General features: G+C 44.0%; 2 protein-coding genes across 3 annotated transcripts; one reads left to right on the top strand and one right to left on the bottom strand.

Moving 5' to 3' along the window:
• Positions 1 to 1503: 1503 nt before the first annotated feature.
• LOC144092880 (uncharacterized) lies at positions 1504 to 9860 on the bottom strand. Its single transcript, XM_077626032.1, has 5 exons — positions 9515 to 9860; positions 6660 to 6802; positions 5623 to 5671; positions 3958 to 5534; positions 1504 to 3567 (listed from the first exon to the last, which is right to left on the bottom strand). Exons 1-5 carry the CDS (start codon positions 9741 to 9743, stop codon positions 1504 to 1506), a joined length of 4062 nt encoding a protein of 1353 aa, XP_077482158.1. The 5' UTR covers positions 9744 to 9860.
• A 654-nt stretch (positions 9861 to 10514) lies between these two features.
• LOC144070736 (cAMP-responsive element modulator-like) lies at positions 10515 to 15900 on the top strand. 2 transcript variants are annotated; one of them, XM_077595180.1, is made up of 5 exons: positions 10515 to 10701; positions 11556 to 11709; positions 13548 to 13694; positions 14695 to 14803; positions 15438 to 15900. In XM_077595180.1, the coding sequence occupies exons 1-5, from the start codon at positions 10570 to 10572 to the stop codon at positions 15580 to 15582; spliced, it is 687 nt and encodes a 228-aa protein (XP_077451306.1). In that variant the 5' UTR covers positions 10515 to 10569; the 3' UTR covers positions 15583 to 15900. The 2 variants fall into 2 exon arrangements, with proteins under 2 accessions (XP_077451306.1, XP_077451305.1); XM_077595179.1 differs by having other exon boundaries at positions 10516 to 10701; positions 14662 to 14803.
• Positions 15901 to 16814: the final 914 nt, after the last annotated feature.

The raw sequence follows: 16814 nt of genomic DNA, 5'->3' as shown, positions 1-16814 counted from the left end.
TGACGGGGACTCGGAATCTTCGGAGCTGCTGAACAATTTACTTAAGTTTTTCCTCAGACCAGGAGCCATCTTTTTAGGGGAGGACTGGCCTTGAAGACGATGTTTCTTTTTCAAACTAGGACCGACCTTAAGTGAGAGAGACCGAGTCTCAGGTCGACTGTAATCCTTACTGGTACTGGACCTGAGACACACAGAGGTGGTTTTGACCTCCTTCCGAGCCTTTCCTCTTCTAAACATCTTTGGTTTCTCAGTACCCAGCGAAGACCTTGCAACTCTATCTCGGGTCGCATCTGCGCCAGGACTGCCGTTACAATTTCCAGACTTGTCAATACTCGTTTCGGGTGCAGACCGCTTCTGCTTGAATAATTTCTTCTTTTCTACATGACTCATACCCGAAGTCAAGTTTGATTTTAAACTGACGGCAGACTCCAACGGTTTGCTTGCACCGGCTTCCCTTATAAGAGACTTTTCTGGAATGTGTTTGTCGGTACCTCCCGTTTTTTGCCCTTTGGGTAGGCTTACATCCCTGGAAAGGACTCGATTTTGCGGCAGTGCGGCGGAGATCAAGGCTCTCTCCGTGTGGTCTTTGAGAGGAAGTCGATAAAGGCTAACAACTGGCTTTCGGGGGTTGATGGGAACCGGCTTGGTCGGAGGTGAACCGATTTCTTTCCTCCCTTGATTCTTGGAACTTATTTGGGGATGTTCTGCTTCAGTTTTTGGTCCAGGGGGACTCAAGGGGCTGCTTGTATTTGTAGAAACCGAAACACAGTCTTGCTTGGTGGTACTCTGCTTGTCTGATTTGGCTTTCTTGGGGCTTTCTGTGAGTGGCTCCGTTTTCTTTCTTCTTTTACCCAGCAACTTTTTCTTCGGGTGAAGATGAGTAACAATGGAGAGTCTGGGTGACTTTCTCTGCCAATCGCTACTGGTCCCCTCCCCTGGACTTTGGGTAACTGCGGACTCCTTTGCCAATGCACACAACAAAAGACAACATTATAGTTGAGTATGGTTGGGGGTGGGAATAACATTAATTGCAGAATAACAGTGCACAGATGGTGCCAAATTATAAACAAACGATTGCTAAAAAAATAACCGATCACATCTAGAATCGGTTTCCCACATTAGCCTGCTAGCATCTGGTCGCGGATATTCATGGTTATTTACGTGGTAGTTTAAGTGGACTGGTTGGGTATTTTCATTCTTCATTCATCAATCGTCATTTTTTGAAAGATACATTTTAATCGTTGGTAAAAAAAAAAGCAATTGTTAAATTAGTAGTTGTTTCACGGGTAATGTTCAATTTTACAATGGATCAAGATTGATTGGAATATTAAAAATGTATGTTAGAGTTCTCGTTTAAAGAAATTGGGATCGGCTAAAAGGTGGTTTAGGTTTATTATAATTTTTTTTATATCTGAGAAAATTGTTATTACAGCACCTTAATATTAAAAGTGATTTACATACGCTAACATGTGTTTGCGGTGTTGAGAAAAAAGATAGAAAGTTCTACATTACCATTTGGGCTTCGTCAAGTACAGGTGAAATTTCCAGCTGAGCAAGAAAGTGAGTTTTGGTTGGCTGTGGGTCTTCAGGTTGTGGAGTCGAGTCCTTGACGAGGTCTGTTAACTGCTCGGGACTAGAAGAAGTGGCATTTGCAGGAACAGAATCCCGCTCTGCCTCGTTGACCATTTCTGCGCCCAGCGTGGAAGTTTCACTTTGTTGGACAGGTACAGCCGGAGAGTCTTGCTGCTCAGACTGCTTGGTTTCCACCAAAACAGGCTCAGACACACAAGGAGGTGTAGATTCCAGCAAAGTGGTGGCCGGTGTCTCCTCCTCCTCCGACGTGAAGCAAGGTTCTGGTTTTTCTGGGAGCAAGGAGTCATCTGAAGTTTCTTCCAAAATAAGTTGCCCACCAGTTGACCATGAAGGGCTGCCCTCTGTTGGAAAGGGTGACGTTTCTGAGTCCGGGTCACTGATGGAAGACGGTGTGCTGGGGGGCCCCTCTGGCGGGACGCTTGGAGAAACTTTTTCTTGCGACTGCAAACTAGATTCGGCAGAAAAAGCCAGGCTGGCCAGCCTTTTCAGCCTGATGACCGGGACGAGCGGAGAACCGTCTCCCGGCACGTTCTCCGTTTCCAACACGGCGGGCATTTCCTCGGGTATTATTTCGCGAACGGCTAGCTCCTCAGACGAAGATTCCAGTTGTTGGCATGACGGCGTAGGGGAATCCGACGGCATTTGTTCGGGCGACGGCACCGTTTGCTTTTCGTCGGGGGCGTTCGTGTTTTGTTCTTGCGATGGCGCCGTTTGCTTTTCGTCAGTGTCGTTTGTGTTTTGTTCTTGTGACGGCGCCGTTTGCTTTTCGTCGGAGGCATTCGTGTTTTGTTCTTGAGACGGCGTCGTGACGGGTGATCCCGATGATGGCGTAAGATCCACCTGTGCCTCGGACACTTGCGACGGCGCCGTGACAGGCGGTACGGGTGATGGCGTAAGATCCGCCTGTGTCTCGGACACTTGCGCCGGCCTTACCACGGCGTTTGCGGCCTTGCGAATGATGATCTTTATTTTTTTGCACGACCCCTGGTCGGAACTTTGATTTGTTGGGTCGGACGTGACGAGGGGAGGGGATGGCCTGGTAGAAACATCCTTTTCCCTTTGAGGCAAAGATGCCAAAGATGTACAGTCACTTTGGGACGCCGCAACGGTGGACACAACCTCTGAGATCTGGTTTGAAGACAGGGGGCAAAACTTGAATTGTGGATGAGAGGGTTGCGGTTTGTTAAAGACAATGTTTTTTGAGGGTACAGGCTCCGGGTCCGGTGTGGTCTCCAGCTGCTCAAGCGATTGGCTCGCAGCACCAGTCGACGACGATCCAGTCATTATTTTTGGGGGCCCTGCACCTGGATTTTGCTGGGGTTCAGGAAGAAGTCCAATTTGAAACTGAGCATCACTGGATATTGTAGCATCGGTGACAAAGGACGCCTTGTTTGTTGACAATTCAACGGCGGGCGGGGACTGTAATGTCAATGTCTCAGGTGATTGGCTCGCAGCACCAGTCGACGATGGTCCAGTCGGAATTTCTGGGGGGCCTGCACCTGGATTTTGCTGGGGTTCAGGAAGAACTCTAATTTGAAACTGAGCATCACTAGATTTTGTAGCATCGGTGACAAAGGACGCCTTGTTCGTTGACAATTCAACGCCGGGCGGGGACTGTAATGTCAATGTCTCAGGTGATTGGCTCGCAGCACCAGTCGATGATGGTCCAGTCGGAATTTCTGGGGGGCCTGCACCTGGATTTTGCTGGGGTTCAGGAAGAAGTCCGATTTGAAACTGAGCATCACTGGATTTTGTAGCATTGGTGACAAAGGACGCCTTGTTTGTTGACAATTCAACGGCGGGCGGCGACTGTAATGTCAATGTCTCAGGTGATTGGCTCGCAGCATCCGTCGACGATGGTCCAGTCGAAATTTCTGGGGGGCCTGCACCTGGATTTTGCTGGGGTTCAGGAAGAAGTCCGATTTGAAACTGAGCATCACTGGATTTTGTAGCATTGGTGACAAAGGACGCCGCCTTGTTTGTTGACAATTCAACGGCGGGTGGCGACTGTAATGTCAATGTCTCAGGTGATTGGCTCGCAGCACCAGTCGACGATGGTCCAGTCGTAATTTCTGGGAGACCTGCACCTGGATTTTGCTGGGGTGCAGGAAGAAGTCCGATTTGAAACTGAGCATCACTGGATTTTGTAGCATCAGTGACAAAGGACGCCTTGTTTGTTGACAATTCAACGGCGGGCGGGGATTGTAATGTCAATGTCTCAGGTGATTGGCTCGCAGCACCAGTCGACGATGGTCCAGTCGTAATTTCTGGGAGACCTGCGCCTGGATTTTGCTGGGGTGCAGGAAGTAGTCCAATTTGAAACTGAGCATCACTGGATTTTGTAGCATCGGTGACAAAGGACGCCTTGTTTGTTGACAATTCAACGGCGGGTGGCGACTGTAATGTCAATGTCTCAAGTGATTGGCCCGCAGCACCAGTCGTAATTGCTGGGGGACCTGCACCTGAATTTTGCTGGGGTGCAGGAAGTAGTCCAATTTGAAACTGAGCATCACTGGATTTTGTAGCATCGGTGACAAAGGACGCCTTGTTTGTTGACAATTCATCGGCGGATGGCGACTGTAATGTCAATGTCTCAATTGATTGGCTCGCAGCACCAGTCGTAATTTCTGGGGGACCTGCACCTGGATTTTGCTGGGGTGCAGGAAGTAGTCCAATTTGAAACTGAGCATCACTGGATTTTGTAGCATCGGTGACAAAGGACGCCTTGTTTGTTGACAATTCAATGGCGGGTGGCGACTGTATTGTCAATGTCTCAAGTGATTGGCTCGCAGCACCAGTCGTAATTTCTGGGGGACCTTCCCCTGGATTTTGCTGGGGTGCAGGAAGTAGTCCAATTTGAAACTGAGCATCACTGGATTTTGTAGCATCGGTGACAAAGGATGCCTTGTTTGTTGACAATTCATCGGCGGGTGGCGACTGTAATGTCAATGTCTGGGTTGATGTTGGAGTTCGGACCACGGGCAAGGGAGCCTCGGGAACAGTGCGCCGGTCTTGTACCGTTTCTTGTTGTAAGGTACGAGCCTTTGACTGGTCCATTGCTTCAACGAGTAGGATTGCATCTTGGAGCAACACAGTTTTGCTTTGTATCCCGAGTGGTTGAGGTATCGTTTGCGGCAAAGTGGTTTCAATACGCGGTCCACCGTTAGCGTGAGTTGAAGGGGTCCAAAGTACCTGCTTCAGGGTGCTTTGCGGGTGTTGTACGCTCTCCGTTGGCTGTTTTTGTACATTCCCGAGTTTGGTTGCACATTTGAGAACAGGGGTCTGTATGATTAGTTGTCCGTCTTGTTTCTTCAAGGCCGCTTCAATTTGCTTCCTCTTTGTGTTTTTGTGGACCGCTGAATAGGGCACTGGTATCAAAATTCTAATCTGCGACATCTCCGACGGTTGGGACTTTAATACGGGTACTGGAGGACCGACATTCGGTGCCGCGATCGTGTAACTGCTCGGAGGAACGAGGGGGTTGAGCACATTGATGGTCTCCATTGACATATTTTGGACTTGAGGTGGTTTGGGATGTGGCACTCGAGAGCTCTGGCTTTTTTGGAGCACTTCAAGTGAGCGTCGCTTGTCAGTCGCAGGGCCACAAGCAGTAGATGGTTTCGGCTTGTGGACCGGTATCTTAGCGAGCGATGGTAACGCAAGTTGAAAATGCGTTATCACCAACTGTTGGGTCCCTTCCGGAGTTAATCTTTGATCAGCACAGGGTGCCATTTGCAAATGATCCATTACTGGTGAAGGTGACTTAATGTACTCTATTGTTTCTATGGACTGGTTCTGCGCCTTCTGGGAAGAGTGAGCATTTTCCAAACTCAGGCTAACCGAGGTGACTTGATCATCACAACTTCTGAGGTCTTCGATTAAAAATTGCTGCTCAACCTGAGAACCTGTTACATCTTCACAAGACTGGACCGGGGGTGGATCTAAGAAGGGAATAGTAAAAGAGACTTAGGACTAAGAGAACAGAGGTTGTAAACCTGTCAATATTTTCAATCCGTTCCAACTTCTCACCTGTGACTGTATACACTATCTGAGGGTCGGCTACAGCGGGTTGAGGAACCTTTAGAACAAAACAAGAGAGAGGAAAATAAACCCATGGCACCAATTCACAACAGAGGTTCAGGTAAAGCTGTATGGGTATGAACTGCCAGCTTTTGACAGCGACCAACCCAAAGACGCCGAGTCGAAGTGTTTGGTGTTAGAGACGTTGTCATTCAGGACTCATAGGCCATCAGCGTCCCTTCAGTAGGAACACAACTCAGCCAAATTGGCGAGGATCTTCCAGAAACATGGCCAAAACGGCAAACCAAATAAAAGAGAGCAAGCTGTGGGTTGTACCAAGGAAAGTTATCCCTTTTACCAGAGCAGGTCAAGCCCTACAGGACTAGCTCACAACCACTGAAGACCAGGAGCTTTGAAGAGAACTCGAGATCATGTGATTTCCGCTAAACACTGAAGCTTCTTGGTATGAAAGGCTTGAAGACCAGGATTGACCTGGGGCTGTTCTCTATGTAACTTTAATACATTATATATTGGGGAAGTCCCAGCCGGGCACTAGTCTTCACTGGTTCGAGTTCCACCTCAAAGAAGTTTAGCTAATTTGGTTTACCAAGCTAAACACTTGTTAGTGGAGTTCCCCATGGATCAATCCCGAGAACCCTGTAGTTAAGACACTATCTGCAGCCCTCATCTTAAATGTGTCTCATGATGAATCATTTTAATACGCTAGGTCAGGGGTGGCCAAGTCCGGTCCTCGAGAGCCGTTATCCGCTCTGTTTTCCATATCTCCCTCCACCAACACACCTGAATCAAATCATCGGGATTGGTATCAAGCTTCTGGACAGCTTGCTGATGAGTTGATTATTTGATTCAGGTGTGTTGGTGGAGGGAGATATGGAAAACAGACCGGATTGTGGCTCTCGAGGACTGGAGTTGGCCACCCCTGCGCTAGGTATTGTTGAGGCCATGAATTTTCTCTACAAAGAATCTTGTCAAGTTTACGGCAGTAAACCGAGGCCTGGTGCAGTAAAAATATCAACCGCACTTACCGGGTGGTTCGAAGGTAATGCGGCAACGTTTGAAGTTTCTTGTGTTGCAGTGCCAGGGTTGTGCAAAAGGATGTAAAAAACTTTCTTTTCCGTGGGTTGCTGTGCTTCTTGCTTCATCGGCAAAACTTGTCCAGGATTAAGTTCTGTAAACATTTGTACAAAGTCAAAGACCTGAAAAAGCTCCAACTTGAATGCAAACCCAGAGCGCCAGTAGGGACAACTCCTGGTCAGTGGCATTTTATTTGAAATGACTCCAAGGGAGTCTTGTTGATACTTAATGGCACCAACAGGTCTCTTTTGGTTGAGTCTAGCCTTTGTTCTGGGGATAATGGATGCGGGTCGAGCGAAAAACTGAATATGGCAGTGCAATGTATAGGCGGTCATCTACCAAAACTACTGAACACAAGTTCAATTCCATCGATTTTGTGGTAAACTAAAGACATGCCAGTTTCAGAATAAAGATGACAATAAAGTGCAGCAAAAATGTGTTATAAAACCCAGAAAGGATGACCATTTCTTTGGCACCACCCACCTTTCATGCGACCAAAAGTGCTAAAACAGACATTAGAAAATGAACTTTAAGTGAATAAGATTTATCATTGAAGAGCATTGTGAAGAAAGGAAGACCACAGCCCTACTCCCCAGACCAGAATATATTTGAACACCTGTGGGCTGCCCATGCTCAGAAAGCATCAAACCTGAACAAACTGGAGGTTTTCTTTCCTTACTCATCAACAAGACCCCGAGATCGTTAAACTTATACACAGGGAACTGTTCCGGTGTGAGTCAAATTCTTGACAACAGTCATACAGGTAGAGAACAGCATCAGGGTGTCCAAAACCCATACTCCCAGAGTTGACCACCTTTTCTAAGTCCACAAAAGACATGTAGACTGGTTGGGCAAGTTCCTAAGAACCCAGCTAAGGGCTTAGAGCTGATCCACCGTTCCCCGGCCAGGAAGAATACCACACTGCTCCTTCTGAATCTAAGATTCAACTTCTCAACAGACCCTTATCTCCAGTATCGCCAAATAGACCTTTGCAAGGAGGTTGAGGATCATCAGATTATTAGAACAAACCCTTTGACCACCACCCCGGTCTACACAATCCCCGATGTTGCAGAGACCTCTTAGTCAAGACAACCCCAGAACAGGAACGTCTTTAAAAATTACAGGAGGCTTTGATCCACCCACCGAGGACTCGCTACAGAGGAGCCTTGTACCGGCTTAGTGACATCAACGCCAGCGATATTAGAACCCTGAAACCAATAACAGGACCATCTGTTTCAACTCTGCCGAACTGCGTGTTATCAAACCACAGTATCTCCATTGGATTTCAATGATTGTCTCCTCTTGAATTTTCTGGTTCTTGCAAAGACCACAGCAGGTGGTCCAGGTCCTGAGGTAGCAAAGCAGCCCCAGATGACCACAACTGTTTTTTTTAAACCAATCAAACCACAGTATCTCCAATGGATTTAAATAAAGACTGACTTGGCGACTTATTTTTGGAAAACTTGGTGGACTTGCTAGTGTCTTTAAGATGGTTGTACTGCACATGTTCAAAGGGCGCCTTTGGTTGAGAGCTCCAATTAATGCCCTGAACGTCTCCTCCTGGATTTTCTGGTTCGTGCAAAGACCACAGCAAATGGTCCAGGTCCTAAGGCAGCAGAGCAGCCCCAGACGATCACAACTGGGTTTTTTTAAACCAATCAAACTACAGTATCTCCAATGGATTTAAATAAAGACTGACTTGGTGACTTATTTTTGGAAAACTTGGTGGACTTGCTAGTGTGTTTAAGATGGTTGTACTGCACGTGTTGGAAGGGCGCCTTTGGTTGAGGGCTCAAATTAATGCCCTGAACGTCTCCTACTGGATTTTCTGATTCGTGCAAAGACCACAGCAAGTGGTCCAGGTCCTGAGGTAGCAGAGCAGCCACAGACGATCACAACTGGGTTTTTTTAAACCAATCAAACTACAGTATCTCCAATGGATTTAAATAAAGACTGACTTGGCGACTTATTTTTGGAAAACTTGGTGGACTTGCTAGTGTGTTTAAGATGGTTGTACTGCACGTGTTGGAAGGGCGCCTTTGGTTGAAGGCTCCAATTAATGCCCTGAACATCTCCTGGATTTTCTGGTTTGTGCAAAGACCACAGCAAATGGTCCAGGTCCTGAGGTAGCAAAGCAGCCCCAGACCATAAAAACTACCCACCACGATGCTCCTCTTTTGGCATAGTGTTATTTTTTTAACATTTTGAACCCTTTTTAGGATGGATGTAATAGTTGCAGACCTTCCAAAATTCCGTCTTACATTTTTTTTAGATTCAACTCTAATGATTCCGAATTCTGACCCAAAACTTGTCCATGTAAACAGCGGTTTACATCAGTACAAATCAAACTATATCGGATTATTAAAAACGTTGCAAATTAGAAGCAGATTAATTATTTACAGATTTTTTTAACAAAAAAAGTAAAACCGGAAGGACCATTGCATACATACCCAACGTGTATGTTTGTTTATTTTTTTAAACTTTCTTATATACACACCCAAACTAAGCATTACGGTCTTTGAAAATTCTCTTCTGAACCACGTCGCAGCGATTATACTTAAGAACTTTTCGAATGAATACGATAGAAAAGGTTTGCTATTATTGTTCTGTTATAAGCTGGTTATTACCAAAGCCGGGAGTTGTACGGGCTAACCGTTTCCGTTCTGCAACGAAGTTTAAAACCGCATGTGACTTCGGATTGGACCGAGCGGCGCAGCCGTCGAACAAAGGGCGTTGAGGCCATATTTCGGGGGGGGGGGTTGGTGAAGGTTGCCCCCAAAACGTAGTTCAAAACGTTCAAACTCACCACATTGTACGGCGGCGTTCTGCATTTTGGAGTTCTCCCATTTGCTGATTACATCCTCCATTTTTCGACATGTTGTTTTCAGGGCCTCGTTCTCCGTTTTCACCTTGGTTAATTCCTCCTTCAATTCGTCAACCAGCGTTTCAAAAAGTTTGGTGGTTTCCGCAATGGTACTTTTCACGACCCCCTCCATAAAGGAAGCGTACTTGTTTTGAAAGTCGCCCGTCGACATGTTGAAGTCTTTTTTTGTCTTCGTGGAGCGGACTTCGAGCGAATGGCTGCTCTCTGAACGGCTAGCTCCGTCGAAATGTGGCTCGGTCGGTAGCCGATTTCAAAATGGCTGCCGGCTGACACGTCATTGCGCGCGAACGTCTTACGTCATGCTAAGCTAGCGGTCTTTGTTTACTGGCCGCGATATAGCGCGCTATCGCCCTCTACTTTCCGAAAGTGGTACTACACTTTGTTTGTCTCAATGATTAATTCGGATTTCTCGTCAACTTTAACCCTTTCGGTGAAAGTGGGAATTTTAAGGAAGCTAAATTTGGTGCGTATTGATTTTTTAATTGGATACCAATATGTAGGAAGAGATACATTATGAAATTTGAAATATTTTCCCAAAAACAAACGTGGAGAAAAAAAAACTTGAATCCCGAAGTAAACGGCGGGGCAAAAAAAATAATGTCAGAGGTGAAGCCACAATGCGCATGCGCAAGAGTTACCTAAATGAACTGTTGGTGATTTCGCTTTCACTGACATGAATGAATTTACGTGCTATAGTCTTATCACACGTCACACAAGTTTCCGTCTTTAACCGTTTAAGAGGCTATTTTTGTTCCCGTTTTGCTCTTTGCTCAAACAAATGACAAGAAAGTCTCCCATTGAAGCACGTAAACGTTTTCATCTTCGCCGAAATGCGAGATGACGCATGAGGGCGTGACGTCAAAACAAAGTATCTCTCTGGTACATTTGCGGTGTAATATATCTTTTTTTTTTTTTTTACGGTCAGAGCTTTGGTGACATAAGTTTTGATGCAATAAACAACCCGGCTTGAAAGGAATATGGCTTGGCCTTGCTGCATATTTCGACGCGTGCAGTCTGCAGTACTTTTTCTTTTAAAGAGTATCTTCGAGTACACACGTGATCAGGCACATGTCTTTGGTATTTTTCGTTTCAACGCCAAAACAATGGATGTGAGTATAGAAACGTTTCAAATACAGTTTTTTTTCTCGGAAAAGTGATGCGAAAAAAAACATTTTTGGCCACAAAGGAGAGGAAAAAATCACATATTTATTTATTTATTTTTAAATTGTGTGTAGACCAAACCAGACACGAGCCACCAACATTTTAGTCAATTTGAGAAGTGCAAAATCAACTGCAGCTGTTGTTAAAATAAACTAGTTTGCAATATGTAATGAATAATGGATATTCACTCAGAATTGAGTTTTGTTAAAGTTAGTCCTATTGCACTTTTGACATATCTGGAAAATTTGTGTGAATAATATTTATATATATATATTAATTTATATAATGTATATATGTAATTTATGGTTAAATTATATATTTTTTTCTGCTGCACTAAAGTAATATTTGGGTTGCTCTAAAAAAAACAACAATGATCTTGCCGTCCGCTGTAAAAAGTGTTAAAATATGGTGCTTTTAATGTTTTTTTTTAAATGTTATTTTTTTGTTTTACATTTTTTTGTACATTCTGGTAACCACTGTTATCAGTATTTTATTTTATTTTTTAACATCCATTTAGGATATTTTTTTAATATGAAATGCAAGAAATCCTTCAATTTCTGGTTAGTGAATTCCAAAAGGTCAGAAAACATTTTTTTAAATTTCCTCCCATTGACGGGAATAGACGTCCAATCCATTTTGAGGGTCTGTGTGGCAAATGAAGACCCCTCCTACTCTAAATGGATCGGATGTCCGCCTCCTTGATGGCAGCTAAATCTACCAAATCCGACAATGCTTTGAATTTGGCGTCTTAGGCGGACGTCTGCTGACTTTTTCCCGTTTTCTTTCCCATCCATCCGTCCAGCCTCCTCAATCTCACACGCTAAACGCCGATGGCACGCAAACATTGACCGCCATGACGACAATCAACCCGCAGACGCTTGCCGCAGAATCCAATGCCTTTGGCTACTGTCAAAACATGTGGAATCACCCCAACAATTATTTCCCATCAATACAAGGTAATTCCAGACACCTCATTTCATTCATTTGTTTTCCGTGTGGGGTGCCGGAGTCTATCTCAGCCGACTCGCTCTGAATCGGTTGCCGACCAGTCACGGACCACAACGAGACAAACAACCAATCACTTCTAGCTAAGGACCATTTAGCGCATTCTATTAGCCTAGCATGCATGTTTTTGGGACATGGTAGGAAAGCGGAGTACCCGGAGAAATCCCACGCAGGCATACAAACATACAAATGCCATACGGTTAAGTCGGAACCCACCGGGGATTGAACCCGCCATCTGAGAACTGTGAAGCGGACATGCTTACCACTCTACCATCGGTCCAACCACCCCTAATTTGTTCAACTTTTTTTTTCATTAAGCAAGCCGCCAAAAGCAAAAAAAATCATGTGTGCACTGTGTGTACTTGAGATGACCACCAAAAAAACAAAAACAAAGTACGACTCGGCTCCAAAATGTAAATCTTAGCAGTACATGTACTGCCAAAAAAGGCTCTAAAAGCTAATCTAGCACCCCAAAAAAAACAAAATACAGAAGGCTAGCCTACCAAAATGACAATTGTTGTATAACCAATACAGTGGTACCTCTACATACAATCTTAATTGGTTCCGGGACTGAGCTCGTATGTCGAGCTTCTCGTAACTCAAACGAACGTTTCCCATTGAAATGTACTAAAAACAAATTAATTTGTTCCAACCCTCTGAAAAAACACCAAAACCAGGATATTGGATTGGAAAAACATTTTTATATCTTCTAATTCGCCATCTATTAACAAAGTAACACATAACTAGTGGTTTAATAGTAATAAAAAGTGTTTAATAGAACTAAAATTTGACGGATTTCGCCGGGAGGGGGAGGGGTTTCTGGGGGACTTTATCCACGGCAACGCACTCGTGACCGAACAAACAAATTTAAATTAACTTGGATTAATATATACACAAACACACACTCAAACATACGTTTAATGTAACATTACACAAAACTGAATTCAAATTTTTTTAATTTTTTTTTATACCTTCGTTCTGGGCAGGTTAGCTGTTTGCCACGCCTCCCCCCTCACGTTCGCTATCGATGGGCTGTTTGCTGTTGTATTCCCTTCAAAACATTCCCAAAATGATGCACACAAATGTCCTCACAATAGGATAACGCACGACCACTTGCCAACGAGAAGTAGTCTTGAATGAGCGATCGCGGGAGCTAACAGGCTAAGGAAGGAATAACAGCCTACCCACGTATTGGTTGTGGGTAATGAAGTTTTATTCTGAGAAAGGGTGCCATTGGCTATCCGTGTTGTGTGCACGAGTATACTTCATTACCCACAAAGCCCTCTTTTTGCCCGCACATGCGCATTGTGCGTTTTCTGGTCCATGTGTAGGAGAATCACGTGTGAAGAAACCGTTCAGTGCTCGTAGTTATCTGTTATACACGAAATAGATGCGGTAAAAAAGCTACAATGATAAACAGCCTCTCATGTCATGGCCACCTGGCTTTCTCGCATCTTGAAATTTTTCTCGTATCTAGTGCTAATTATTTGCTCGAAATTTTCCCCGTATCTCGAGCATCTCGTAGGTAGAGCTGCTCGTATGTAGGGGTACCACTGTACAGCGAGAAAACACAAAAAAATAGTCTAAAAAGAGACAAAATGTTATCCAAACTCTGATTTTATCGAGCTAACAACACGCTCGCTAACTAGCAAAACACCCACGCCGCTTTCTCCAACTGTCCGCCCATCTCTTGGCTATTTCCTCGTCACAATGTCAACCCCACCAAAGCGTGTGATGAAATGTGTGTAAAAAAAAATCCTAAATGACGGTCTTTTTCTTTCATTTGAAGGAGGTCCTTTCTGTTATCAGAACGAGGCAACCCCGACGGTGGCGACCATGGCTATGCCAAGTACGCAAGCGACACAAGCTCTGCCCATGCAGTACTGCGCAGAGAGGCAGGATAACTTGCAGATGCAATTTGCTCAACCACTGGCAGGTACAAATCCTGAATTGCTTCACCCACCGTGGCCTAGCTAGCTAGCTAACTAGCTACCGAACATACCTAGCAACAACGTGTCAGGACGTACTTGCATACCTGTAAACCTCAGCCAATTGCTCCCCTTAATAATGATTGTAATTCCCCTTATTAAGCGATAAAAAACGTACAAATGCCGTATTTACTTGCATATAAGCCACACCCTTAAAATGGCCTTAAAGTTGTTGAATTTTACAATTTCTCACGTATAAGCCGCTCCCTGATTCCCAATTTTTACCTTCATATTCATAGTTTTAATAGGGAGTACAAATGTGTTACTTTGAAGGGAAAATATTAAGAAAAATCATCACACGTGCTATTTCTGAGATACTCTATGAATCCAAAGCACATTATTAGGGTCAACATCATAAGGAATTAATTCATCCAGTAATGGTTGTTTTCTTACTTCAAAACAGGAAATAACCAACAAATAGTAAATGTTACTTTGCCGACATCTACCGGTGAAAAAGTATATCAAGTCTTGTGCGCATATAAGCCGTACCCTTGATTCAGTCATCATTTTTTTAGTTACAAATACGGCTTATGTGCGAGAAAATGCGGTATTTACTCACAAGATCCTCTAGATGTCACTGTATGATGCTGACAGCTTGACTGTCTGAGTACATTGCTTGCTAACGCGCTATATATTTATATAGCGAAAAGTCATATCATGCTGGAAGTTGCTCAAATTGCACATAATTCCATGCCATTGACGGTGCCACACGTCCAATCCACTTCGACTGGTCACCTCCTGGTGGAAATTGGTTGGACGCTTAACGCCGTCAATGGCATCCAACGCGTCGAAAGGATGGACTAGGCTTCATCCCGGCAGAAAAGAAAAGTCTTAGCCTAATAAATTGGCCGTCTATCATTCCCAATGGCAGTCATACTATATCTAAAAGCTGTTTTTATTCTTTTTTTCCTGCAGAAACACATGCGTTCCATTTTTCTGATTTGACAGGTGACATGACAGCGGCGCAGTTACAATACGCCAATTCCATGCTCCCGCATGGCGTGGCGCCGGGTAGCGCTCCTCGCAACCAATCAGAGCGCAGCTTGATGAAAAACAGGTAGTCTTGCTAGTAGAAAATATCGACTTTTAGTGATTAATATCAAATATTGTGGTACAAATACATCATCTGACGGTCATGTAGACACAATGAAAAGCTGAAATAAGACATGATAAAAATGAAAATAGCTTCTAAACGTGACATTTGTAGGAAGTTTCAACAGGTGGAAGGAATATCAAAACACAGATTTAATTTAAAATGGTTATATTTCACAACGGTAACATTTTGTCACTACATTTTTTTTAGTTTTTGTCAGATAATCCGGTTGTGGAATATCACTACTAACACATGTGAGGGTCGCTTGTTAACGTGTGTTTTCTATTTAAAATAAACAACAATACTATGATATCGAGTGCTGAATTTTCAACTTAGTTGCAGTACCACTTTTGGCCACCGATTTGACGTGTGGCAACTTTGAAAAGTAGGCTAACAAACTGGTGCTAGCAAAATGGATGAGCTAAGCTAATATATTCACGCGATATCCTGCCTCAGGGAGAAAAATATCGCTTTTTCCCCCCAAAAAAACATCCGTGCACCAACACGACAAAGGAAACAACTTTTTTTGACATCTTTACCGCTGTTTTACAGCAAAATGATTTCATAATAAAGCTTAACGTCTGCAATACGTCTGCAGGGAAGCCGCTCGTGAATACAGAAGGAGGAGAAAGGCCTACGTGCAAGGCTTGGAGGAACGTGTGGCCAAGCTGGAAAATCAGAATAAATCGCTGAAGGAGGAGCTTAAAGCTTTGAAAGAAATGTGTCATCATAACGGCCCTTGAGAACCAACAAAAGACGACTTTATCCACATTGTTGACATTGAACGCTGCCGTCGGAGGAGAGCTCCAACGAAGGAAGTTTATACCAAGAAGGCTCTTCTCCACGCTTCTTCGTCAGAGATGGAGTATTTTGCTCAAAAATTCTTGACAACCTGGCTTGAACAATTCATTTTTTTCAACTACTCAACTGTTGTACATACAGGGGTTTCGCTCAGCTGCTACGTATAATCATCCAAATTATATGAGATTTATGATGGTCTCATTCTACTGTACATATAAAGTACACTATGTGTACCAAAAAAATAAAGTCAGTGACATTGGGGTCAGTGTGTTTGAAATTGTTGGGAAGAGCCAAAATATTTTGTAAAGTTTTTTTTTGTCTCTTCCCACTGAAATCTTTGACCACAAACAGAGCAGGCAAATGGTTTCTACTCAGTGTGGGTTCTCGTGTGCACTTTTAAGTAGTACCATATTTTCATGACTATAAGGCGCACATAAAAGTCTTCAATTTTCTCCAAAATAGACAGGGCGCCTTATAATCCAGTGCGCTTTATATATGGACCAATACTAAAATTGTTATCACGATAAAATCAAATAAATCAGTGGATAGGGTACACATCCTCTACAGCTCTCACAACTACGGCAAGCAGCCCCCGACTCTCTTACTACTTTCCCTGTAGAAAAAGTACTGCACAGTGACTGTTGGGATATATACTTTTGTCAATACACCCAATGAATTGTGGCCTGGACATCGACATCAACACAGCTTTACGAAGCGTGGAAGGCAGCGCGGGAATAGTTACGCTAGCTACTAGCTAGCTACTATTTGCGAATGGATTGTGGCCGCCTGGACGAATGTATAAAACTCAGCGTTTTCGATGACTCATTTGGAGAATTGTTCAATTTGGACACAGAAAATGAGGACTTTGATGGATTTGTGGGTGATGATGACATGATTACATTGTAAAATGGCTAAATAAAGTACAACCCAACTCAGTTTTGCTTCCGTTGCCTTTTTAAAAACGTGTTTTTAGCGTGTGGGTGTAGCGTGTATGTTGAAGCTGGTGTATGTTTTGCCATGCCTGGCTGCGTCTATAAAAACGGTGCGTCCTTTGTGTGTGTAAAATACAGAAATAGCACTCGTTATTGACACTGCGGCTAAAAATACGATGCACCATCTAGTCGTGAAAATATGGTAGTTCTTTCGAGGGGATTTTGTTAGTTCATTCATTTTC

This window comes from Stigmatopora argus, chromosome 2 (genome assembly GCF_051989625.1).
Source record: "Stigmatopora argus isolate UIUO_Sarg chromosome 2, RoL_Sarg_1.0, whole genome shotgun sequence".
Lineage (NCBI taxonomy): Eukaryota > Metazoa > Chordata > Actinopteri > Syngnathiformes > Syngnathidae > Stigmatopora > Stigmatopora argus.
The sequence above is the reverse complement of the archived record's forward strand: the minus strand, read 5'-3'. Positions and strand labels throughout refer to the sequence as shown.